At 42.0% G+C, this 27,257-nt stretch overlaps 1 protein-coding gene across 1 annotated transcript in view; it reads left to right on the forward strand.

Annotated features, from left to right (window-relative positions):
- Positions 1 to 27,257, forward strand: part of RASSF3 (Ras association domain family member 3) — a 52,474-nt gene that overhangs the window by 21,371 nt on the left and 3,846 nt on the right. The window contains exon 2 of the mRNA XM_075149028.1: positions 26,208 to 26,315. Coding sequence (XP_075005129.1) covers positions 26,208 to 26,315 — 108 coding nt within the window. The remainder of the gene's footprint in view (positions 1 to 26,207; positions 26,316 to 27,257) is intronic.

Genomic DNA, 27,257 nt, shown 5'->3' on the forward strand with positions numbered 1-27,257 from the left:
TCACTGGTGGTGAACAAATCCTCTTTCAAAACCCACATTAGTACACCTGAAATCTGAATTCCTTTCTGGATCCAGATGGGTCCAGATCCTTAGGTTTAAACACGTACATGCTGAGTTTTTGCCTTACTGATTCGCTCGGATAACATTTAAAACTCTTCTCCGGGGGGAATAGACTCTTAAGGATTCCAATGAAGACTAGGGCATGTCATCTCCAATTTTGCATGGAAATGCCTTTAATTTCTTGCTTTTAGGAAGCAACCAATGCAAACCCAGAAACCTTGTTTTAGGACACTTGGCTCGCATGGTGTACGTGGGTCAGGAAGTAGTTGACTGGGTAGAGCAGCTTGAAGCTGCTGGAAAAAAAAAAATCTTACATGCTCTGTCCATGCACTGCCTCCTGTACTGCTTGGACCTTGTTTTGCTAGCTTAGTGGAAAGCTGAGCTCATTTTTTCTTTCCTTCCAGAGTTAATTTCCTGACAGGTTAGTGAGCTGAGTTTCCCTCACCAAGGGATTGAATAAATGCTGAGAGCCAGGGAGGAGGTGAGACCTCATGGCTATAGGGATAGAGGGTGAAATACCCCATTTGTCCTTAAGAGCAGCAGGTTGTTGGGTTGTGTCACACCACCTAGGAAGATTTAACACTCATGTTTGACCAAGTCTGGGTGATAATGCTTTAGTGTTTGTTCTCTAGAGCAAATAAGAGCCCTTAAGAGCATGGTGTGACGTGAATTGATGGCTGTGTTGCCCAGTGTAACACTGGTTTCTTCTATCCCTTACTTGTGCCAATACAGCTTTTGGTGGGGCTGTAGTATGTAAGATGACTCATGTAGGAGAAAAGAGGGAGTGGAGCTGCTTGAGAACGCCTGCCAGCAGAAAAGAGTATATATTCATTTGGAGGTTTAACCTTGCCAATCAAGATGCCTAGGATGTGAGAGGGCTGGTTGGGGTGCGGAGAGCTTTGCCATGCATGAACAAAATCCTGCACTGTAGCTCGTTGCAATGACATGTGTTGCAGGGATGCCTTCGTGCCTGTGGAGGAGCTGACTTAGGTTCAGCAGAGCTTACTGACAGTAGCTTGGTACCAGCCATGTCCAAACGTGGCGACACCTTACATGGGGTTTTTTTTGCATCATCCTGTTCACTGCTTGTGCTTTGCCTCTCCCCACATTCCCTTCCTAGCTTCCCACAGTAGAGATTGACTATTTCTTACTTCTTTCTTAATGGTGGTTTAAAGTGATGTATGACACCATGTAGTGCTACCTACTGCTTGTAAGTCTTGAGCATTAAGAAAATAAATGATAGCTTCAATTTTGAATTACTTACTGCTGGGAAATTTTAAATTGGATGCACAGCTTCAAATCTGAAGGTGTTATCTTTCTTCTGGAGAGATCTAATAGAGAGTGTCTCTTTTCCAGAAATAACTTCCGTTGCTAGTCTGAATTGATACTCTAATATATACCTAACAGGTCCTTCAAAGCATTTGTCATCTCACAAACAACTCTTGTAAGTGCTCTCCATCATCTCTCTTGGCTAGTCAAAGTGACAGACTGAAGAGGAATCTTCTTCTAGCAAAATTAAACTGGCAATAGATAACATGTTGAAAATGGCAGGAAACCTATCTTTTTATTTTAAAACACAAAAAATCAAGGCAAAACTACCATGTAGTCTTTTCCCATATATTCATATTTCACTTTTGCCACTGCAAATGGCAGCTAAACAGAAAGAAACCTTATTTCATTGTTGAAATCTAATCATTCATTGCTCAGTACTTAGAAAATACCTGTCAGTAGGTAATCTACACTATGCAGAAGCCATCTGTAAACATACTGAGTCTGTCTGCCAAAGCTAGCTTAAATATGTTTTAAGAAATATGCACTAATATCAAGCTTGCAGCAAGTGATGAGGGGTGTTTTGTTTTCAATGTTATTGCAGGCATGCCGTGGTATTAAATGTAAAGACAAGACTAAGGATTAATTTTTAAATTCATAGTCCTTTTGGACTTTACTGTGCAAATAAGTTTTGTTGTTACTGGTTTGTCTTCTGTAGAAAAGCTTAAAGGATTTTTTTTCCTTAGTGTCACTGACAGCTCTCTCTTGTCCTACGCATTCTGAAGAAGTTGATGACAACTCCAAGCGCTTGACACCTGTGAAAATAAGGCTTCTAACTCTTGAAGTTCAGAAAAGCCTTTCCATATTCTGACCTGTTGAAAGTGATATTGAAATGAAAGGTAATTTGGAAAAAGCGCTTGAGGTCTGTAAACCTCAAATTTAGCACTACATTTGGCTTATTCTTTTTTAAACACTTCCTATAATGAAATGGTTTAGCTGTTGTGACAGGTACTTTTAAACAACATGGACTTGGCAGCAATGCTTTCTTAGAAGCTTGTTTCACATGTACCGATAGGAACAACCTTGCTTTTGATTTGTCATGGTTTAATTTGAAGTTAGTCAGTGACACATAGCAGCTTCCTCCGAGACACTTAGTAGATGCAGTATGTGCATGCAGAAGTGATGGCTGCCTCCAGGTATTTGAGGACATTGGGTGAATTAAAGTGCACCTCTGTAGGAAAAGAATCGGCTTTCCATTCCCTTTAACATGCACTTTAAAACCCTCTAGCTTTTTAACTGTAGAAAAATGAAGTGCTGCTTTTTTTCCTTGGCTTTCAGAGCGAGGAGAGATAGACTCATCTCCATCTTTATTAGTTAGCGGCAACCAACTTTGCTGTTCTTTCTGGTACCCCTAGGTCACCAAGCTATACTTGCCTCCAGTTTTCTTTTTACTTAGTCTATTGTATGACCGAGCAAACTATACTACTTGACTTACCAGTCTGTTGACTAGTTGCGATCAGCTCTTCTTTATCTCCATTTTCTTTTTTGCTTGTTATGCAGTATGAATAGTAGCTTTAAAGAAAGCAGAATTGAAGTGATGTTTTTTTTGCAGGCCAGGCTGCTGTAGCTTACCTTCTCCTGTGCCCTCTGAGAGTAGCCCAGGAAGGGCAGGAAGACAGCAGCTGCTGCAGGGAGATCAAAGCACATTTGTTATGCTAAATCAGACAGCAGGGTAAGCTGCAAGCCAAGGCAGAGCCTTCCCTGGGATGGGGTTGGCTTCTGGAGAGCTGTAAGTCAGAAGTGTAGCACTCCGTTTCCTGGCCTTCTGTGGCAAATCCTTAACCTGATCTGAGGAGAAGTATCTGTATGTCCTGGACCACTGAGCATTTATACTGGGATACAATATAAATTACTTCCCAGCTGCTTCTTTAAAGTGTTTCCTCCCCTGGGTGTGGAGGCTGTGGTGATCTGACTTTGCTAGAAGACAGTTTTGTCTGACATGGTGGACCATTGCCATGTCCGAAGAGCACCCTGATGCTCAGGCACTTGAGGTGCTGGCAAGTGCTTGTGATGTAGGAACAGTGACTGTGTTTGCCTTCCACTCACATCAGTGGCTTGTATCTTTTCTTCTTTCCTCTTCCCCAGCCCTGCCTTGGCTGTTTTTTTGCTCCCTGTGATGATTTCTGCTCGCATGTCTCTTGGGTGTAGCAGGACTCTCTTTTCCACCAGGGCTTGAGCTCTCCTTGGTCTTTTCTGTGCTGTTGTACTGACTCAGCCTCGGTTGGGTGGGTGTCTGCAGCTCAACCCTTTAATCTCCTCCCTGTTCTACTTACTGATCTTTGATCTCTGGTCCCTCCTACAGCCACTCCTTTCCCTTGTCAGATAACAGCTACTTACCTGCTCTCCATGCAGGTACTTGCTGCCCTGAGTATTTACTCTCTGTAGCTGCTTCCTTTCCCCAAATGCCGATGTTTCTGTCTTAATCCCTGTGGGATAGGTCGGATGATGATCTGCACTTTCGTTCTAACTCACCCTCTTTTGGGACAACCAGTTAATTTACATTCATGGAGTCTGTGTCTTTCAGAAGCTCTGCGTAGGAGGCCACTGTGGTTTTTTTTCAACCAGAGGAATTTGCAGGAGCCTTCGCTCCCTTACTGTGACGGTGCAGCCACATCAGAGGTTGAGACACCTGCACTTGGGCTTCCCTGGGTCTGCTCTGAGGAAGTGGGCACAGAGCTGATTGCTCTGTGGGTGGCCATGAGATGTCCTTCAGAGCTCTGCTGGTAAAAACAAGATGTGGCAGGAGAAGCCTTTCCTGCAGGGAAACTGTCAAAGAGACTTCCACTCCCATTCCTGCTGTGGGAGAGGAGAGGTGTTGGACATTCCCTGTCCATCTCTTTCTGTCACTGGGGTGGTTTTTTGGTTTACTCTATCTCCAGGTGGCATACATTGCCCTTCTGACCTGCTGGCAGCTGCTTGGAGCAGCGCTATCCTGGTGCGTAGCCTCCTTTTTACTTCACCAGAGTTCAGAAAAAGTTAATGTTCCATCATCTCCCCACACCTGCCTCAGCCCAAGGGTTTTCTGTGGGAAAATAGCAAAATTGGGGCAGTAGCAAAACTTCTAAAATGCTGAGACACACTCACTGACTTTAGAAGATGTGGGAAGACATTTATCTTCTATTTTATTGACCTGGTTGCGGCTGGGACAGAGTTAACTTTCTTCCCAGTAGCTTGGGGGGTGTGCTGTGTTTTGGGTTCGGTGTGAAAGGAGCGTTGATGGCCCATTGATGCTTTGGCTGTTGCTGGGCGATGCTTGCACCGGGAGGGGGGAGCACAGCCGGCGTGGTGGACCCAGCTGGCCAATGGGGTATTCTATACCATGTGACATCATGCTCAGTATAAAAACCAGGGCGGGGGGGGGCTCGCCCCCCGTTCGTGACACGCGGTCGGTGAGCAGTTGCGTTGTGCATTGCCCGCTTTGTGTATTCTGTTATTGTTGTTGTTCTCGTTGGTTATTATTACTGTTCTACTTAGTTTTATTTCAATTATTAAACTGTTTTTATCTCAACCCGGGAGTTTTCCTACTTGTGCCCTCCCGATTCTCTCCCCCATCCCACCGGGGCGGGGGGGGGGGGGGTGATCGAGCGGCTGCGAGGGGTTTATTTTTGCTGGCTGGGGTTAAACCACGACATTTATCTAATTCCCTGGGATGTAGCTATGTGTTCCTGCTACTCAAGGCAGAATTCTCTGAATCCGTACAAGAGGGGCCAGTGAGAGAAGCAGCATGCCTCAGGGGATTGTATGGTTTAAGATACGTCACTGCTATAAATCACAACAGATGGTGGTGGGATTCTGAGGTGGATTTTTATTCAAATAGTACTTTCAAACAACTTCCCCCCCATCCCCTCCAGCTTCCTTATCAATGCAGGTTTCTAGAAAGTGTGAAAATGAACAAAGGAAGGTTGACTTGGTTTTTTGTTTTGCAGCTTCAAGGGAAAGGCCATAGGACCTTCAGTTTCCTTTTTCTGTGGTGCTAGACATAGCTCTTTGCCTCTACCAGTACCACTCTGCTGTATTACTCAGGTTAGGGAAATGTAAACAACTGTGTAAATGGGTTTTTACAGAGCCTCTATGTATTTTTAATGTGTACAATGTACATTGTATGATCTACATTCACTTCTCTCATTAGCGTTCCTTTCAGTTAGGAAGAGATCTGTCTTGCAAGAAGGGGATTTTCTGCTGATTTTCTGTAGGCTGAGTTTGAGGAATTGCCTGAGAGTTACCTTGCAAACCAGGTTTTGGTCCTCCCAATACCCAGGAACACAGAAGCTGTCCTGTTAGTTTCCAGCCGATAATTTTTCATTTGCGCAGGAAGGGCATCCTGTTATGTTGGCTTCCACGCAGTATCCGATTACCCCATGCAACTTGAATGCGGTCTTGAACTCTTGACCAGATACCTTATCTGCTCATACTTTGCTTTATTATCCTTCTAAGTGTTGGGGTTTTTTTGTTTTGTTTTGTTTTTTTAATAACCTTTGCAGCAAGATGGATGGTAGTTCACCTGATTTTTCTTTTAGGTCACTCTTTATTTGGTATCCCTTCTTAGATAAGGTCATATATGTTATGGGCTTAACTTCCCACATTTCTTCTTGTTTCTTTCTCTGCCTGTATTCAGGCAGAAACGGTGCCCTTTTTTCTTTTTTTTTCTGTCCTTATAGAAGGCTGTTAATGCTTGCTGCAATTGAAAGGCAGATCTTAGGAAATGTGAGTCTCTGTCCTCCTTGAAGGTTGTAAACAGAGGGCGTAATTCTTACTTTTCATTTTGCCCTGGCTGGATAGATTAATTCTGATGTGCCATAAGTGTGTAGGATTTGCAGATCTCTCTCGACCTGTCAAAATGAAAGCCAGCTGTAAGGATTTTGTATCTGCCTCTTGGGTTGAAACAAGAGCTGGCTTCTCTGAAGCTTGTCCTGTTATTTGGAGTGCCAGGCTTTCTTTGGGAGAGTGGAGGTCTCTTTGGCAGTTTTTTTTTTTTCTTCAACAGAGACCTCTGAACAGCTGCTCTCTAAAATGTCTTCTGTATGTGTGGTGGGTTGACCATACTTCCTCCAGACAGGGCAACAGAAAACTTGTACTACTGCTTTCTCTGTGGGCTTCAAATAGAGCTCTGAAATAAGCTAAGGGTCTTTTTAACAGTAAAACACTGACTTCAAGACTTGTGCTTGAAAATTGTTCATGCAACTCGAACAGGAGGGGGAAGAACATTACAGTCTTGCTAAACTTGAGGTAGCTCCCATCTTGTCTGGTGGCTGGACAATGTACTGATGCAATGCTGAGAAGGAGCAGAGGACAGCGTTAGTAACAAGAAGAAAGCAATTACTATAACAGTGTTTCATCGGAAGCAACAATGTAAGTAATAACTAAATAAAACATCTGTAGTAAGGCAAGAAAATGTTTTAAAGACAAGTCATGCAAAAAGCTAAATGAACTCTTCCCCCAAGAGAGGAGCTCTTGAAAAAAGTCAGTTTGAGAGAGTTACATATACTGCAGTCTATTTTAATAAGGAGGGAAGCGAGAAAACGTGATAACTTTTTGCAGTGTTTCATCTGTTCTTGTGGTTATTTTTTCATTCAAGCCCAACTCCCATGTCTTTTAGTTTATCATAAATTTTTTAAAAATAAATAGTTGTTTAGCAGGATTCTTGTTGAGGTGTGAGATTATATATATGCGCATATGCATGCCAGGGCTTAGTCATGTAAAGTTAAGTGTAACTGTTCTCATCTGAAAACATTTCATTGTCCTTAAGTGTAAAGTCTCATCACAGTCTTCATAGTTTTTTGATGAATCCTAGCTCCATGGTACTCTAATTCTGGACTGTGCTTTCTAGGTAATGAAATAATTCTTTTATAAATGACCACACTAAAGTCTGTGTTTGTTTATTTTTAAAAACACTGGATAACTAAGTCAAGTTGTCTCTAGTTTGGAAAAGCCAACGTTATCTCTTCTCCTTGTCTCTCTGGGTTAGGTTACAATTTTTAATTACATTATTGCTTGCCAGCATCCCTCCCACAGACTCTTTGCTTCATCCAGTACACAGAATATATGGTGCTAATCTTGATGAGTCTTTCCCCTTCTCCTTATTGTGGAATATGTGGCATAAGGCCATAAATTTCCTGCACAGTACTCAAAGCTTGCTTTAAAAGAAGAATTAATCATTTCAATGTGGAGTGGATCTTTTTTTCGCTATGATATTTCACAAATGTTTGTGAACATGCCTTCCAATAATAACATATTAACAACAGCTTCCTTCCATCTGCAAGTGCACCACTACTCGTGTTTCTGGCTTTAAGAAGTCCGTTTTGTGTTAGGATTGAATTGGGTGCTCTTCACCTCAGGCTCTGTGCAGGTCTCGTCTGGCAGTCACCTTGGTTAGCCGGGCCTCAGTCTGGGACCCGCTGTTTGTTTCTCTCTCGTGCAGGGGTGATATTCCTGTTCCGTAGTGCATGCTGAAACATAAGGAATGTGTGAATGCCCTTATGAAGTCGAAAGCAGTATCTGGCTAGAACAGCATTCTATCTGGCAGTGGCTAATGGTAGGTGCCAGGGGAAGAGTAGAGAAACAGGACAAATACACAGCGGTGTTTTGCCAGAACAGTGTTCTAGCCTCTTGTGACTTGCAGTCTAGGTTATTTTCTTCTGTGAGTTATCTAGTTGCTTTTGCACCCATGTAAACTTGTAGCATCCCCAGTGTCCTGTGACATGGAATTTCACAGATTTGACTGTTACTTGCAAAAATCACCCCGTCTTTCTGTGTGTTTTGAGTCTGCCTCTTGCTGGTGTCATTGGGGTAGGATTCAGCTCTGGACTAAAACACCTGCATGCAGGTGTGTGAATGCAAGTGTCTCACTGGCAATGCTGGCAGCAGAGCTGAGAGCAATTCAGCTCACCACCAAGTCAACGTATAGGTTGGGACTCAGCTGCTTAAACCAGAGATATCTGGTGACATTTTGGGTACTGTGGAATGTGTATCCTGCCCAGTCTCCTGTTGCCACTTGATGGGTTGCAGGCATCCTGCTAAACCTCTGACATATCTGCCAGCCCTGTGCAGGCATCTTGGGTGTGCTAGGATTTCTCAAATATGGCACTTCAGTTCATCTAGTGGAATTAGCTCCTCCTGTCTCGCTGTACCACCTGGCACGGGAATGGCTGTTTTGATCCAGATCAGTGTCTTGTATCCCATCCTGTCCCCCTCTTTGCTCCCTCCTCTGTGTAGTAAGAAATGTCTTCTACTTCTGATCTGGTTAGATCTACAGCTGCGACAGACTTCTGCATGTACCTCACATTGCAGAGAACGCACAGATCCTGCACATACTTGCTTCACTTGCAGATGTCAATGTTCATAACCCAGCAAATCCTAATTACGATCAGGTCTGAAGTCAGCTCTCCTAAAAGGAGAGAACCTGCCATTAGTGATCATCTGTGGATATTTTTGTACTTAAAACTCCTTTTCAGCGCAGGGGTGGAACCCATTCCTGCCAAGCTGAATTCACCTGAGAGGTTCCTCCCACTGTTCCTGCCTCCTTTGCTGGGCTCCTTCCAGTTTCTGCAGCAAGGGATCTTGCAGACCCAGCCCGGTCACAGTTGCTGGATGCAAATATTGCCAAAACACCTAAAAATGCTCATGCTTGCAAGTGTGCAAGGAAAGCAGTGCTATGTGGAGTGCAGAGAAAAATACACTGGTGATAAACCATAAATGAATTAGTTTGTTCTAAGGTTTTATTTGGTTGTTGATGAGAAGAAGTATAAAGATACTGCGCAAAAAGATGGATGCATTTGTTTAAACAGTAGGTGGTCCCTGCATTGAGCAACAATTCTGAAACACAGCTAAATGCATCTCCTTCAGTGCACGGCCCTGACTTGCTGTGCCTGCGCTACCTTTCCCTGCTGGTTCCCTGTCATCCTCCTGGACTCTGCAGCTCTCCATTTGCAGTCGCAGCTGCTCTAGAGACACTGGGACGAATTTCTAACGTGGACAAACCTACCGTTTACTTGCAGCTTCTCCCTCTGTGGCAACGGAGAAGTTTTGGCTGAAGTTTTGAGAGGGGAAAAATGTCGTCTTGATATGTAGTATTGTGAAGCTTGGCTCAGGATTTGTAACATTTGTCAAAGTTGTGATCAACTAAAAAATGGCTGTTGCTGTCTGCCACAATTTCAGTCAAATAAGTGTGTGCCATAGAGGTAATGGTTTGTGTTCTTTTTAAATAATCTGCAAATTATTGTTGCAAATTTGACACTTGGATACGTGCTGTATTTGTCTCCTGAAAGCATTTTTAATACCTTTCCAGAGCCTTATTTCCAATGAAATGTACTTAAACCCATTACTTAATGGTCGTGTTCAAATTCATAGTAAAGAATATAGCCTACGCTTGCTCAGCACTTCACTTCCAAGGCACACAATTAAAGACTCCTAGATTAAACCTCATCTCCTTAAAACTACATGTGCATTCATGGCAAAAATCTGAACGGCCTCTTCATTCCTGGTTTGAGTGCAGGAGTGAAAAATACTGACTTTCCCCATTACCAGCTGCAGAGATAGTAAATGAGAGGCCTCTTAGGGGGCCAGGTGTCCCTTGGCAGCATTTTGATGGCTCTTGTTTCTAATAAGCAAGCTGGATGTTGGGAATTTCTAAGTCTGTCTGGGTTTGGGGAGAGTTGTGTTCTGTTATTTGTAAGTCTAAATGAGGATTGCTGTGCTCTTTTGGCCCCTCTTTCCTATATTAGTTCTTAGTCTTTAATTTTACTATACTGGGTTTGTTCAGTGCTTTTTGTATTCCAGAGCTACCAGCAACACGCAGTCACTTACACAGCTTGGATCAGACAGCAAATATCAGTGAGGTTTTGGATGCAGACAGAGATCACGTTTTGCAAACAGCTGTCGCAGTGGAAGCCCTTTCAGTGGGAGTACTGTTTCTGAACCGAAGCAGTCAGATCTGGAAGATCTCGTAATGTTAGATGAGTTAATGCGAAAATCTAGTATCCTATTGCCAGCATTCCTGATAACTTGGTATTTCAAAAAGTCCTGTTAAACAGATATGTGGGACTTACTGTAAGCTGAAACACAAGAATACTGAGGTTATGGGTGCAGTTGATAATGTTTCCTTGTTATGTGTAATGTTGTAGAAAAGGTTTGCTAAGCCTACTGTTTACAGCTGATTTGCAAAATATTCCCAGGAATCTCCAGTTGTGCTGGCAAATTATTCTCTTAACCAGTAGTAGTTTGCAAAGAAGATGGGGGGCAGGGAGGAGTGCAGGTTGTGAGCAGTCCTAATACACCGGAGCACATTTGATGCCCCCAGTTTGGGGGCAAGACACCGCAAAGGGCTGGTACTCCAGTGCCTGCCGGAAGGGAGCCTCTCTCCACCCGCCAGACCGGAGTGTACCGCCAGTTACAGCAGTCAGTCGGTCATCTACCTATCATGTATTACTAATATATAAAAGAATCTACTTCTGTGGTGGAGATTATTCTGTTACCCATTTTGTTAGCAACATCTGAACTAAAACAAGAGCATGACTCCTTGACGGCATTACACCTGCCTATTTACAGGCACACGAATTCCCTTCAAAGCGTTTTGAAATCAGGTTGGGTGCAGGTGTCCTGTGTGGGCAGGAAAAACAAATAGCGGTGGCTGATGGAATCCCGAGACATGCCGAGCAGGAAAGGAGTGCAGCTCCATAACTAGCCCTCAGTAGGGTTAATTCTGTTGGAAAATATAAATATTTCTTGCCCAGCTTCATCCTTTGTGGCTTGGGGCACGGAGCTGGGACTCCGGTGGTAGGAGGGGACCGCAGTGCAGAGTTTGCACAGTGCCTGCCCCTCCGTCGGGTGCAGAGGGTGTTTTGGGAAGCCACATCCCAGAGCAGGCACCTCAGCTGTCCTATGTGTGGGCTGTACGATCCGGAACACTGCGTGTCTGTGTTGGAGGGTAGCTGGAGGCAGGTATGCTTCATTTCTAGTATAACTATGTGGCCATGTAAAACTGCTTAGGAGTAAAAAGAGGGGAGAGCACACTCTCCTTATGTTACCAGTAACATCAGGATGTTGCTGATTTTGATCAGTGCCTTTCCTTAGGATAGGACTAAGCTTCTTATGACTTGCTAGAAATGTGGTATTTCCTAGTCTGGTTAAGCCTATAAGATGTTTGGGCACTCTTGTTAATTTTCCAATAATGTAAATTGGTAAGATGTACTAGGTTGAAAAATTATAAACAAAACGCAACTTACTGAAGCAAAAGTGGCCGGTGTGGTGGCATTTTAAGTTGTACACCCCACAGCATTATCTTTTCTTAGGATCACTTGCATTTTTGTAGTTTGCTTGTTTAGGTTGCCTCTGCTCTTTCTCTGAAATGCTGATTTTGTAATACCACAGCCAGCTGTGGCTGGCTTCTTCCCACTTTGCATTATAAAAAACATTTGATTAAAAGCATTTATTAAGCTCCCTTTAAGTCCCTGTGTTTCCACACTTTGATGTTGCCATGTTATTTTTTCTAAAAACATATTTCCTGCCTCTGTGCACACATGGGCATAGGTGTGTGTCACCTTGGTATGTTTATAGAGCCTACATAAGTAACTACACTGATTTCATTAAGATTTACTAACTAATTACCCTAATAAATGACTGCATGAATAACTCTACTGATTTCATTAGGACTTATTAATGAATGGTCCTAATAATCAAGGACCAGGCTCTGCCATCTTGAGAGAACTTTCTTAGGCTCAGGGATGCCTTGTAGTTTATTTGCAAAGGTGACACTTTCCACTATGTTACTGTAACTTTCAGAATTCGTAATACAAGTCGGTGAGACAGAAATGATTGTTTGGATGCTAAATGAACGCCTTTTAAAAAATAGAAACTGAATACCTTCTCTGCACTGTTCTGTTGTCTGCGGTTTGCAGGTCTGCTCCTTGTGTCTTGCATTATAAGATGGTATTGCCTGGACAGGACGCTGTGTAGGGAACAACAGCGTGTTCCTCTCCCCCCTTACCTACCCCGTGCAACGAGGCATTACAGAAGAGTTTTTTACATGAACCTATGACATTTGTTAATTTGAAGAGGTTTTGTAATCAGGTTACACAGAGGAGCTACTGATTAGAAATTTGGTTGAATTGCAGTGTTTTGGCTAAACTGCCTGTACAGGTTTGGAACAGAAGAAAAAAAACTTTTTAATTTATTACAGATTTGGCTGAGGTGTGTAAAACTGAGATCCTTCACACATGGCAAGTCTGCAGTTAGAGAGGTCTTGTTAGTGGACCTATGTTATATACGCTCAGTGGAAGAGTGGGTGTGAACTGACTGGTCTATTACAGGACTAATGCTTTTGTGTTTGTCAGAAGTTCCAGATATGTTCTTATTTTTTCCAGCTCTTGAAGAGATTCTGCTTGACTATATAGTTTTAGGTGTGCATGTGTATATTTGCAAGCTAAGAATGGCTCCTGAGATTGATAAACTTCTAATAAGATGAGTTAGTGGTATAATTTAGTAACTTAACAAGTTTAAGTTTATAGGGATAGATAAATGCTGTGTTGCCAGTTGGGTGATGGTGTGGGTTTGGTTTTTTTTAAAAAACTTTCATTTTGATCCCCTGTCAAAATGGAGTTGATATCACGTTGCTGGCTTTATTTTGCCCCCTAAAAACGTGAATTAAACATCAAGATTCTTAGTATTTTCTGTTGAAGTACAGGAAACGTTAAGAAAGTATTTCAGGGATTTTTATTAAAAGGCAATTGATTTGTGGTTTTGCTTTGCAGAATTTGTTGTTTATTTGAGTAAACTTTGATTCTGCTGTTTTCAGCTTATCCCATGCTTGTCCATAAGGTGACCTATCCTTTTTAATGTGTTCTGTCTTCTGAGAGTGTTTTTTCGGAGGGTGTGGTGGGTACCGATTCTCCCTATGCTCTTTAACATTAACAAGGGTGGGTTTTTTATGAAAAATTCTAGTAGGCTCTCTTCTCCTTCCACCATGCATATCAGCTCTAACAGATCTCATACCTTCATGAGCTTCATAATTACATTTCCTGAAGCAGAAGTTGGGCGTAAGGAAAGGTGGAGTAGCAGCAGCGTTTCCTTGTGCCTGTAACATCCTGCCCATAAAAGCAGGGAAATAGCTGTTTGGAAAGAAAAAAAGAACAACTTTTGAACTTTTTGTTGTAAAATCAACACATTCTCCCATTTGCTGCTTAAGAACAAAGCATGTAATCTTTTTCCCCCTTCTCTGGTTTCCTGGTGGCCATTCTCCAGCATGGCAAAATAACTTGTGTTTGGAGTCGGGCCATAACATCAGGTTGTAAGCAAGCAAGCCCTTTTCTCCAGTGCAGCCTAATTGCTGTTCTCCTGACCTTTCCTCAGAAGAAAAGTTTGTTTGTCCAGCTTTTCCAGTGGGATATTAATTAACCGTGTTCTAAAGTCTTCTGTTCACACCTCTCTTGAAAGCCTACCTTGTGACCTCCTACTCCATTTTCCTCTCCCCACTGTGTCCTGCCAGCATTGATCTAAATAGCACTGGTATCACCCCACTCTTTTATTGATGTCATTAAAAAAAAAAAAGTCTGATTGCAACAATTGCCATGTAATTCTGAAGTGACTCACTACTACAGAATTGTCTGCCCTGAGACAGAAATTGTGGTTGATCAGGAGGGAGCGGCGCACTCACGTCACCACTGGAGATGTTAGTGGTGTAAACTGTCTGCTGATACGTGGCACCAGGCTAGCACAGTGTTTGGGTTGTGTTGGGACCTGTGTGGTAAAGTGTTTATTGCACCGTAGTTCTCCTATGCTGCAGACTTGTTTAATGGTTGTTTATATTATCTGTGGCCTTTTTTTTTTTTACCTGTACAAAAATAAAACAAAACCCCCACTTTCCTTTGCTAGTTCTTTTGTTTTCAATTTGTTTATCCTGTTCTTTTTCACCTGTAAAAAGAAAAAATACTATGTTCATCCTTATTAAAAAAGGAGCCTCTTGGATTTGTAGACGTCATCTGCAGCCTGGTAGTGGGTCTGTTACTGGACGAGGACTGTGACAGCTGACACTGGTTTCTGAGGCAGCCATAGCATCTAGCAGAGAAGCAGGCATACAGCTAAAAGCAGGAATCTTTTAAATTGCCCCAGCATGGGTGTCTACAACTTGAGGCATCTGGATCCATTTGTGAGACATAAAAGTGTGTGCGTATTGTGGAAAACAAATTCATACTGAAACTAGGCAGCAAGTGTATTTTTGCAAAAAGGGTTGAGTCAAATAAGTTGGTGGCAGTCTTCCATTTTCGTAATGGTAGTAGTGTGTTTTGTCTGTCTTTCTAGAAAACAAGAGTTTTGAAGAAGCTTGTCCTTTTGTCCATCCCGCTCTGCTCACAGCTGAAGTGCTTAGTAGCCTGTTTAAATGTATGTGTGAGTAATAAAAACAGGGTGTAGAAAAACAAGGGATTAAAAGCCCTCAGAAAGCAGGTTATCATTACCATGCTGACGAGTTTATTCAAGGCATAATCTTGTTGAATCAATTGGTCAGTTTCCTCACAATGCAGAGATCTGAGGATCGAGTATCACTTTACCAATGTGAGCTTGAGGTCACTAGGACGTGACCTTTTGTGGGTAGTGGCATGGGGCTGGATGGCTAAGGTCCAGCGGCCCATTGCCTTTGCTTCTTGTCATCTAAGCCCCTCAAATGCATTCATCATCTGCAGGATGAGGAGAATAACTTAAATCAGGGAGTTGCAGCAGAGCTGAACCAAGACTGGTTCAAACCTTTTCTTTCTTTATTTTCCTTCTTAGCAGAACAGCAGTCAAATCTGAGCTCTGAAGCTTTAGTAAGTTCCAACTGGAACTCCAGTAAAATTGAATGAAGGTGGGGAAAGACCAAAAAGTTCCTATTTGCTGCAGCCTTGAGACAGATAATTGACCAAAGGGTTCTGGTATTTATTTTTCAGCATTTGACCTGCTAAGGCTGGGGATATAAAAGAGAGGTAAAATCCTATCATTAAGGTCAATATAAGTTTATGCTCTAGTAGTACATGGTGATGGTGCTGAGATGGTTGCCTAGTTTGCCCCCTCTCCTTTTTTCTTTCCTGAAATACTGAACTGAATTTTTGCCAGATCAGATCTGGCAGTAGTAGGTAAAGCTAATGATTGTAGTGTGCTGCTTCAGAAATGTCTTTTGGATACTACCCTATTTTTAATAAAACATGCTAATATCAGGGCTGTACAGGAGGGTGCAGTCATTACAGTATTAGCTGTTAACGAAATGTGCCAGGTGATACAAATTTTCTGGAGTGTAAAAGGAGAAAGAAATCCTTCATCCAGGCCAGACTGCAGGGGTGCCTCCTTTTGCACTATGTGAAATATCTGATTTGGGTGCCCCTTTGAAGAGACTGGTTCCTTTTTTAGTATTTCTGTGGAAGCTGTGAAGACTGTTAGTTACACAAAGTGCAGTGAGAGAGGTAGTGTTGGTGTAAAAATATTTCCTATGGGCTTATTTCATGAAACCTAGCTTGCTCTGTTGAAGGAGAGCTGCAGTCACTGAAAACTTTATTAGGTTTTTAGATGGAGTTAGTTTTTAGCTCTTAACATTTGAAGTGCATGTATATAAAGCAGCAGTCACATAGGTTGACTGTAAATGCATATGACCGTTTTGTCGTGATCATATTCAACATATCAACATTATCTAAGAAGATAATTTAGCTTCTTTGGCTTAGAGGATGTGTACTTTACTAAAGATGCCAGTGATTGCTTACAACTTTTAACTTCCCCCTCCTCCTCCCCTACCGTGTCCCAGGTTACTGTTATGGGCTTTTTAGGCCTTTAAAATGCAGATTTCATTTGAAAAGTAGATAACTGTAGCTCCTAAACTTTGTGGGGTTTTCTGATGCACATGTGGTAAAGGAGGGCTTTTTCCCTTTCAGAAAAGTTTCAAATATGAGATCAGCACCAGGTTGACCAAGAGAGAGACTGCAACAGTAACTTCTTGAATTTTTTAGGGAACTGTATGTTCCTCAAAGAAGGAACTTCTCCCCGTGATCGGTATTTGCTGGAGGAGACAGTGCATCTTTTTGAACAACATTGTTTTCATTGTGGTGTCCGTGACCAGGGAAAAACTGTCTGTCAGGGTTGTGCTATATCCGAAGAGCCAATGTGTTATGTGATGTTTCCTAGATGAGAATTGTTACTGTGCAATTTTTAAGAGGTTTGATTTTTTAATTTTTCTTTCAAGTAGAACAAATCCAAACAAAAATGACTTGTTCGGTGAGACTGTGACCATGTGCAGGCTCACCATTTATGTCTAACACCAGCCCTGAAGTTGGGCCTGGTTAGGAGGTTGTTGCCTTTTCTCGATACAGGCAGGTTTTGTCAGAAGGCTTAAAAAATAATTTCATGACACAATCTTTGAACTACCCAGCCAACCCGGGAAGGGAATGTTGCTCTAAAGATAAAATGGCGTTTGATGCACATGGCAAAAGCCAGCACATCACCCAGCTTCTGCTGAGACAAGGCCCGTGACTGAGCTTGCCTCAGACTTGAGAAGCGCCAGTGGTAACCACGGGGAGAAGACAGACTGCATGCCTTGGCCTGGCACGGGGCCTGTTATTCCCGCACTGTGCTTCCCCAGGAACGGCTAGTTGGTTTCTAGTACCAATTTTAATGCAAAATGTAGAGAGTTGCATTTGAAGACCTGGGGGCTGTTGTTGCAAACAACCTCTTCCTGCCTTCTGTCAGATGGAGCGTGTTGGATTCTTGCATTGCAGGGTCATGTGCAAATGCTGTGGTGCAGTGACCCAGGGTCCTAATATTACTTGATTGTCTGATTGCTAACTGTATTAATAGCTCAAGTTCCAGGCCATACTTAACTTTCTTTTCAAGATATACTAATCGGTTTTCTGTACAATATCTTCTATAAATTTGTTTCCTAATTGTCTGCTTAAAGCTAGATTTTGTTGTACAGGTCACAAAGTGGCTGGTAATTCATTTTACTTCATTAAACCTCTTATCTGCTTAAATGAACAGCAGTCAGAACTCACACATTTTCTGTAGAGGAGACCTGAAGGAGGTTATTTACAGTTTGTGATGTTTCTTACATCTAGTTTTATTGAAATATGCAAAATTGAAACAGCTGTTAAATTTTACTTAAATCATTTAATGTATTGCTTTAAAAATATGTCATAATATGGAAGAAAAAAAAATTACAAATCTGCATAAAACCTGCTGTGTCTTTGGGGACAGAATCTAATGCCAAGCCTCAGATACTATTCTTCATACAGTTGGTTTTCACTTTAAACAGATGACTGGCTTTTTAAAACTGGGTTGCATGCCAGTAGTTAAAGTACAGCCATATAGGGTATGACAGAGTTTGTAACTAGGGGTTTTCAGAGGTGAGGTCATGATAAACTTAAATGAAGCTTAAGCAGCAATGTTAATGTCACCAACAAATAGATTCCTTTTTCTAGCCTTCCTTTCACAATGCCTGAACGTTAACTGTGTTTATATTGCCTCTGTTTGAAGGAGAATAATTTGTTAAAATGAATAAAGGGAAGTTAGAGTTCTTGGTTTGTTTCTCTGCTGCTTAAAAATATTCACCATATAAACATATGAGTGTTTACATCAGAGAGGTCAGACAGGAGCCATAATGCTATGCTTTACTCTTTGTCATTCAGTGCCTTTCATTAGTATGCCAAGCCACATGGTGTGATGGTATTTGGAAAAAACTGCAAATAGTCTGAAAGTAACAAGTATTTACTTACTGACTGGAATGCCTGTGCCTTGTAAAATTATGCTAAAATTATAAGCTGTGGTAGTTGCATGGGGATTTCTTTAAACACTGTGGAAGTGCCCTGGAAGAGAGACCATGTTGCATCACGGGTATCTTAGGTAAAGGTTTTTTCACAGACCTGTAGTACAAATTAATAAGCAAAGGGTACCTAAACTTTGATGCACCTGTGTCGTGAGTTCTGCATGCAGCTCTTGTTGTCACATCTCAGGAAGGGCATACTGCAGCTGGTTGCCCTTCTCTAAAATGATTGAGAGGATGGAGCAGCTACCTTAGGAAAGACTAAAGAGTCCAGGGCTCCTCGCTTTGGAGAAGAAAAAAGGAGGTGTATGATCATGGTTTACAAAATCACAAAGGTGATGAATAAGCTGAACATGAAACTCAGGTTCACCAGGTCCTGCCATATTAGGCTTATGGGGCACTCAAGATAACTTCTGTTAAATATATTCTGTCTTAATAGAAGACCAGCTTAAAGCAGATGGCAGTATTGCTTCACACTGCAGCCATGAATTTCTGGAACTTGCTGCCACAGGAGGTGTAGAGACGGGCAGTATTGGCAGGTTCAAAAAGGGTTTATGTGCATGCATAATCACCAGGTCCATAAATGGACACTGAACAGACTCGGAAGGGAGGTGCCCTCTAAATTCCTGCTACAACACTTGTGGATGCCAGCAGAGAGGCTGCAGAAGAGACTCACGTGCTCGCTCGAAATAGCCTTTATTTCTGCTGCTGTTGCAGGCAGAACACTAGGCTGGATGCACCATACACCTGACCTGGGAGGGCACTGCTTCTCTTGCTGCCTCTGGAGGGCATGGTGCAGGCTGTTCTTGAACTCACTCTGACTGTCAGGATAATTATTTAAGACTCAGGTCAGCCAAACCCACTTAGAAAAACAAATTCGTCTTCTAAAAAAGAGACTGCTTCCTTGCCCTGTGTGCCACTGACAGGGGTGGGAACTGCATCACACTGAGTGCAGAAAGCAAAAGGTACTAAAGAGGATACAGAGATTATTCTGCCCACGTCCATTCTGTCAGAAAATTCCCCTTTCCCTGACCCAGAGAGCAACCTCATCCCATTCAGGAGGACACAAACATTTCCAGGTGCAGCTACATGAGAAGGTGCAATGCTTGGAGCTAATATGCCTCCCCGCTCCCCCTGCCCCCATTTGGTCTTCTCCATACCTTTCTGGCTACTGTGCCTGTGACTGTTTGTGGATGGAAATGACCAGTAGATCTCCTTGGTGATTCTCAGGCTTTCAAATGAAGGAAGAGCACATCTTCTGAGTGCAGGCTTGCCCTGGGATGGAAGGAGGAATTGCTGTTGCTGGCAAAGCTGCTCTGTTCTCAGGAGAGTTAGGATGAGGAAAAAGCAAGACGTTTGTTTCAAAATAATTTAATTGCGAGGTTTCAATTTCTTTCTTTCCTGTGGGAGTGCTGGCAGGCTGTAGGAAAGAGTGTTCTTGCTTGTAGAAGTAGCATCAACTGAGTTCAGAAGTCCCTTTCTCTGTTTTCTTTCTTGTATTCTCTACTAGGCTTTTTTGTTGTGTGATAGCACTGTTAGTTAAATTCTTTCTTTAATGTAAACGTGATGTAAATAGGATGCATTAACTGCAATTTTTATGACTTAAACAAGTTCTCTTTTTTATTCTTAATGTAGATTAAGCTGCATTTCTCATTTGTCAAAGCCTCAGTGCTTTACTTCAGAAATGATTCCTGGCCACAATTTACAGCCAGATCAGGGCGTCTTCATTTATCTGGCTGAATCAAGGGTCACCATATGTGTGGAATTAATATGAAATGTGAGGGCAGGGGATAGGGACTGACATGGCTTAAAAGTCGGCTTGAGCTCCCACAGGTCTTTGGTTGTTCAGATTTCTTATGAAAATACTTTAATACGTTCCTGGGATAGATTAACCTTTCGTTCGTTTTATTTTCCTTTGTCTGTCAAGCTGAAATGTTAAGAGGAGCTTGGTTCCCCATTCCTCAGAGATGCTAATTTCTAGAAGTTCTGTGAAAATAGGAGATGAGATAGAAGAGAGAGACTTTCTTGTATTCCTCCATAAATAAAAGCCTACAGTAACAGTTTGGGGAAGCCATGTATCTGTCTCAAGGCAAGGATCCTGAGGAAATAGGCTTCAGGGTTTTGGGGTTTTCTTTGTTTGTGGAACTTTTCCTCAGCCTCATCCCATAGCAGCTTGCTAGCTGTTGAGCTTAGCACTTTCTTACTGCATGCAGAACCAGGGTTTGGCAGTAACCGTGGGACTTGGACTTTATGAAAGTCCCAGATGTGATGCGATTCTTTTCGGGGACCACAACTTCATTTGCAGTTCATTTTAATTGTAATCTGTGCAGTTTTAGTTGTGTTCCTTGAGGATTCATGCCAAACTAGTCTCTGGGGGGCTTTGCACTGGGCATAAACGTTAAAAAGAGAGTGCTGCTTCTCTAAACATCTGCGATAAATGAGATGTGCATGGGGGGTGGAGGCGATAAAGGAAAAAAAAAACATTTTCTGCCCTTTTTGTTGAGAGGAAGCTCAACTGTGAAGAGGCATTGCATCATGAGCTCTAATGAAAGACCAGCTATTCCCCTTGGGGAAATGAAAGCACTTGCCTCATTTCCCTCTCACTGTCAGCTGTTGCTTAGGAATTTCACTTGAGAATGAAATGCAGCTTTGATTGACCTGAGGAATGGCTTTAACACAAATGGCCACCAATGGTGTGTGCTGTAAGTGTTGGGAAGAACAGCGTGATTTTCACAGAAGTTAATAGCTCAGACTAGAAGTAGCATATTGGACCCAGATATATCATCTATATGGATTCTGATGTATTCAACTGTCTCCTTGAGATTAGTTTTTATCTTTCATATCTGCTAGGCTGAGGAAGTAGCAGCTAACGTGAGAAGCAGAGAATGGAAGGAGACCAGGAACTCTGATGATGAAAACACACATAATTGGGCTGGGAGGAGGAAGGGGTGATGACATGGCAGCCGTTACTAAGAATATCATTTGGCTAAGTGATGCAGGAATCACACCTAACTCAAGTTTGATTATTTTTTTTGACAAAATTAACACTGAAATGTTTGTGCATTGTTTTATAGTGAAAATTTCTTTTTTGAACACTAGCACCCAGAAGTGCTATTGTTAAGCCCAGCAGCATCTAGGTCCTGGCTGACAGAAGAAGACACAGTGTGAACTGCTCTGACTGCGCCTATACTTCACTCTGCTACTGAGACATTCGCAAGGATTTGTGGTTAGGAAACTCATCACCAGGCCTAACTTTTGAAGAAAGGCAGTTTCACAACTCCCAGCATAAAAATTTGTGAGGCGTGCACGCTGGGCGTTTTGTAGGGAGCTGGAGATGAATCAGCAGTGTCTGAATCGGCTTAGGGTTGAATCGGCTGGCTGGAGCGTGCTGCCCCTCCCGCCTCAGCAGTGCGCTGGCTCCGAGGAGCAGTGCCAGGGGTTGCAGAGCGTGCCTGGGGCGCATGGGAGCACCATGGTGGAAAAAGTGGCTTTTGTCCTGGGCTGGGTGAGACACCAGGTGACACAGGCTGGCTTCTTCTCTCACCAGACCAGGCAGAACTGTCACAAGAACTGATGATAGACGTACTTGGCTGTAACATCTAAATCTCACCTCTGAAATGCCCTTTCTCCTTTGTTTAAAACAGCTGAGGCTGGAGTAATTGCTTTCTGGTAGTCCTACCCTGAGCAGGTGTGCCTTCAGCCACTTGGTGGCCATTTCAGAGCAATGTGATACAAGCATATTGTAAAGCATGGTAGAGATGAGTTAATTGCTGCTGTTACTCTGCTGTTGTATTGGATGACTCAAGGTCTTCTACATGTAATAAATTTACCTGCTGAGATAACAAAGTGGAATTTGATCTGCTGGACCTAAGTAGAGTTAGCAGAGGACTTTTCTTTGCGTGGGTCCTGTTAGGAGGTGACAAGTACGGAAGGAAATAAGAGAATTGTGGGAAATGAGTTTGCCAAGTCTTCCTCCACCCACCTAAGTACACTGGTCAAAGAAGACTTACTTATTTTAATGTAAAGCATGGCTAGACAAAGCTGCATGGCAAAAGTTAAGTGCCACTGTATACGGAGAGCAATATATGGGAAAGTTGGAGGGGGGGAAAAAATGTATACCATCTTGTCAGCTTCTCTTTGCATGTTGGTTAAGTATAATTAGGAAAATTAAAATACAGAGGTGCCTCAAATCTGTGTGTGCTACTTAATGATACTCACTGAGAGCAGCTGACCCAGTGAATCATAGTGGGCTGAAGCTTTCTTGTTCATAATAAAGTCAGTGCGGTATTCCTTTTCCTGACAGCAGTCATGTGGGATTTACTGTCTCTGCAGTCTGTGTGACAGCAATGTGGTTTTCTGTAGGCACTGGTGTCTAGCTAGCGAGGAGTTTTTGTTTGCTTGGTTGAAGTAATGTGCCTTGATGTGTGTGCAGCTGGAGTGTTTCGAGCTGTTGTTTGCGAGTGGGAGAGTATCTCCAGATTCATTCATGAAGATCTTGGGCTTAGATTTCCTTCAGTCATATTTCCTTTCCTGTGACTGATATCTTCCACTGTTCACTGTCTTGTGGTCCTGATGATCAAGGATGGTGGACTGGAGTGAAAATGATGATTGAAGTAAACAGCGTTTCTGTCTATTGTATATAGCATTTTTCTTGAATGGATTTGGGTCTATTCTTTAATGTTTTAATCCTAGTAGTCCTTTTTTGTATTCAGGTCATAGTTTTGCATATATGCTGTTAAAATTAATTGAAGCACAGGCTTTGGTTGTTTATAAAACGAGTTACAGCTACATTTGTTGGCAGTATGCTACAGAAGGAGGTTATCTCAGTTTTTGCATAAACAGGGCTCTGCGTTTTCTGTGTGCTGAGTTAAACTTCGCCAAAGTTGCCTAGCCTCTAGTGCTGATGCAAGAAGGCGGAAATTCCAGTGATATGTTCAAGAAGGGAATCATGTCTAACTCAGTGAGGGCCTGATAACTTCCCTGGTGATGCCTGGTCATCTGCAGCGCTGTAGCAGAAGATTGGCATTACTCTGAACATCAGCGGATTCCCTGTCCCCCTCACCACCAGCCTGGTGGAGCTGCTACCTCTAGCTCATCACCAGCACGTACAGTCGCCCCTTTCTCTCCCGTTCTCCCGTTGTTCCCATCAGTTCCAGCACCCTCAAACCCACTCTTGTAAATGCGTTTGGCTCTATCAAGAACATTTTTAGCGTTTGCTGCTGTAGTCTCCAATACACATTACAGACCTGACTCCAAGGCATCACCAGACCAAGTCCAGCAGAAATTATCTTGCTTAGGTGCTTCGCTCGTCATGCCTGGTTCCATGGCAGTCCACAGGACTAGAGTGATCTTACGGGGTTGTGTCATTTCTAACCTAGGCAAATTTCTATCACTTTGCTAGAAAAATGTGACTTCTTGGGAGAACAGAAATGTATATGAAAAAAGAAGAAAGTTACTTCTTGCTGTCTGTTTGTACTTACTAATTTGTTTACTGAGTTTTTTCTCTCTTTAAAAAAAAAACACAAAACAAAAAAAACCCAACCCAAAACAAACAAAACCAACCAACCAAACAAAAAAAAACAGGTTGTTTTCTAGCCGTCAGCCTTGTGAACTTACCCTATGCAATTTAAGGCAATAGATTCCCTTTGTCATCTACGGTTATTAAAAGTCATTTTTGTAAAATTAAATCTCTTGAGATGCACAGAAGTTAATATGAAGTTTTGGGTTTTGTTTGTTTGTTTGGGTTTTTTGAAACAAAGGTTGAGGGTTAAACATAGGAAAGGTGGTGAGTGTTTTCCTCTTTTCTGGTTAGTGTTTTCTCTTGATAATAATGGATGTTGTGTATGACTTCAGTAGTCATGATGCTCATCAGCTCCAACAGGGTAGATAAGAGGTACCTGCTTGAACTGTCAGCAGTAGAATAATGATAAATATTGAAACAGGTGTCCATTATTGGAAGTTCAGTATCAGTAGTGTTAGCAGATTGGGGAGGTGTGAACTCCACAACATGCTCGTCTCTTGGAGATGAGTCTGGGCTGATACCTATGTGAAGGGGCTTGTCTGCAGCTACACAGACTAGGAAAGTTCCAAGTTAAAGCTTGGTTCTTGAAATCAGTCATGTAGATGGCAAATGCTCTGTCAGACCTTTATGGCCAGAGGACTGCAGACTGTCCCTTCAGCCCCCTCCCACAACGCTATTTGAGGTCAACATTTAGAGTGCCCATATTTCCAGACTCTGACTGTGGGTCATTACCTTTGATGCTTATTTTAAGCATGAAAACAGCAATAACATTTACTTCGATTTCAGAGAAAAAGTTACTACTTAGATATTTTTTTCCTATGCCTGCTTTGTTTTATAACTATCTATTTGCACCCAAATAGAACACTAAAAAGCTGTAAGGGCCTCAGGGTAGGTGAAGTGAGAAGTTTAGATGAAGCTGTATCTGTCATTATTACGGCAGTTTGGGAAAGGGGGAAGATGAAAAATGGAAGGGCAAGAAAGCTTCATTTCTCTAGTAAGAATGGAGACTTGGATTCTGAAAACATTTAGTAATCTGGTATTTTGTAATAGACTGGGTGGGGTCTGGCATCTGTGCAAGATGCTACACAATCTTAGAGTTGTGCTTAAGGAGCTAATAGGAGAGTTGTATTTGGCTGGTGTCCCTTTTTGCCTCAGTTTCCTGATCTGTGACAGAAAGGTGTGTTCTCTGTGTTACGCAGGAAATCAGTATCTGAGCCCAGATCAGAATTCAAGGCTTCTGGCTTCCAGTTCTCCATTCAGACCACACCTTTCTTTTTATAGCTATGGGAAAAAAGTCCGCTCCAGCATGTCATTTAGTAAAATACCATATAGGAAAAGCAGAACTAAGCCCCAAAGAGCTAAAACTAGCTGGTTTTAAATTAGGAGACAGAAAAAATTCTGCAGATTCTTTCTGGCAGATGGAAACTTACAGTTCCACACCAGATGTGCTCATCTCTGGGGTCGTTTCTGGCAAACTGAAGTGCCTGCAAAGGTGTGTGCTGAGTGGTGTCCAAAAGACTGTGAATCAGGACTGGCCACTGAAGCCGGGGAAATCCTTTCTTAGGATAAGCTCTGCTGGGATGTGCTTTTGAGGACAGATTGGGACACTGTGACTTGATGGTTTGTCCATACAGTGAATATGTATTCCTGTGTTGAGATGTACCCTGAAAGCTGCAAGCTTCTTCAAAGCTTCTCCCTTTCTAAGTGAAGTCTTAAATCATTAAAGCTGAGAGCTGAAACTCTTTCGTACTATATATGGCATTTGTGCGAGTGGTGGAAACCGGAGTGTATTTATAACGCTAGTTTGCTGCAGGAATACGGATTGGGAACAAATGTTTGTTTGGATAAAATCCAACTCCAGGGACTGGTTTTACTGCTGCATGTAAAATCTGTAGCAAGCTTGTAAAAGCAGCAGTTGAAAAATCTAATAGGACCTTCCCCATGGAAAAAACATGAATTTGGTGTAACATTATATAGCCAGAGAGTTACTTGTGATGGTACACATAGTAGTCAGTGACCCTGCGTGTAACATGCTGTCTGTCACGTTGGAATGCAGGGATGCTCTTACGTTGTTGGCACACGCGGGGATTATTGGTGTTACTTGTTAGTACACGCTGCTATTTTCATATATATTCTTCACTTGTTTAGAAATACCCATTTGTACCCTAAGTAATGTTTCATGAAAATTGCGACTGTATTCTTAAGAATATTCCATAGCATTGACATGAGCAAATCAAGCCATAAAATGAGCTGAGCTGTTTTACACACTGCTGATAAATATTTGAATAAAAACAGTTGGCAAAAAAAGGACACAAGTGTCTTTGGGTGTGTTGATTTAACTGTCTCCACTCGGTCCAAGTGTTCTGTTTGATCTGCCTAACTTGTTAGTCCTTTCTATTGCTGTACAGCTAATTGCTGTATGTTGAGCCTCTGTGGAATAATTACCATTTGGACTAAGAATGCTAATATCCAAAGCAATAAGGAATTGTCTTTTTACTTTGTTTTCTAAAACTGCTGTCTCTGTTGTTGAAGGATGTTCAGAAGGAGAGAGAACCTCATGTTTATCTCAGTAAAGAAGAAGTTAAAGAGAAGATACAAAGCTATAATTCATCTGTCACTGATAAATTAAAGATGACCTTGGTAAGTTTTGCATAGGATTCCTGTAATTTTTAATAGGAGCAATTGAACGGTAACTTTGTAGTGCATTGTGAATCATTTAGTCTCAGCATCTTACATATGAAACTATCTCTGTTTTAATGACTTTGTAAGAGGCTCTTTCTTAGATCTGGAAACTAAATCTAACATCTGAAATGTTTTTATCCACATAGCTCTCTTTATATGGATTGAAACAAACTGTAGTACAAAAAAAAATGTTGTTTGAAACGTGTTTAAGATAAACTCTCAGTTGACATTAAGATGTAAATTTGTCAGATGAAAACCATCAGCTGGTAAACATGAAGATATATTTGTCCTGTTTGTGTAGATAAATTTTGTCAGGTGTCCCTCTGATAAAGATGCTCAACCAATGAGAAAAATTAAAACATGCAATATTTATTATGGGAGACTTAATTTGTAGTCATACAGGTCTTCAGTATGAGGAGTCTTCCTTCCCCCCACCCCCATAACACAAACAATACAGCCAATGGAATGCATATAGATTTTTCATTTCCAAGGGTTGTGGACCAGGTCTAAGACTCAGTCTAGCCTACTGCAGACCATACTAATAAAATTCGCATCCATCTGCCTAGCAAGCTGTTACTCAGTTGTTGTATTGTCCACATTTTTCTGATACATTATGTATTCCTGTGGGTGTATAGTATATGAAAACTTTGAAATTCCATTATATCCTAAACCATATAAGTACGACTATGTACTAAAAAGATTTTTGTTACATGTTTGCATGTGGGTTGGGACTTACTATGTCTAAAACCAGATGGCCTAAAGTTTTCTATTTCAGGAAGGTTTGATCAGTTTTACTATTTTGTCTTTCAGAAGTGATTAGAGTAAATAATTTGAAATGTTAAGATTGGCATTTATTCTGGTTCTTTCTGAATTGCAGCAGGATTTGAGCATCTAAATGCC

The sequence above is a fragment of the Calonectris borealis genome, chromosome 1 (genome assembly GCF_964195595.1).
Source record: "Calonectris borealis chromosome 1, bCalBor7.hap1.2, whole genome shotgun sequence".
Lineage (NCBI taxonomy): Eukaryota > Metazoa > Chordata > Aves > Procellariiformes > Procellariidae > Calonectris > Calonectris borealis.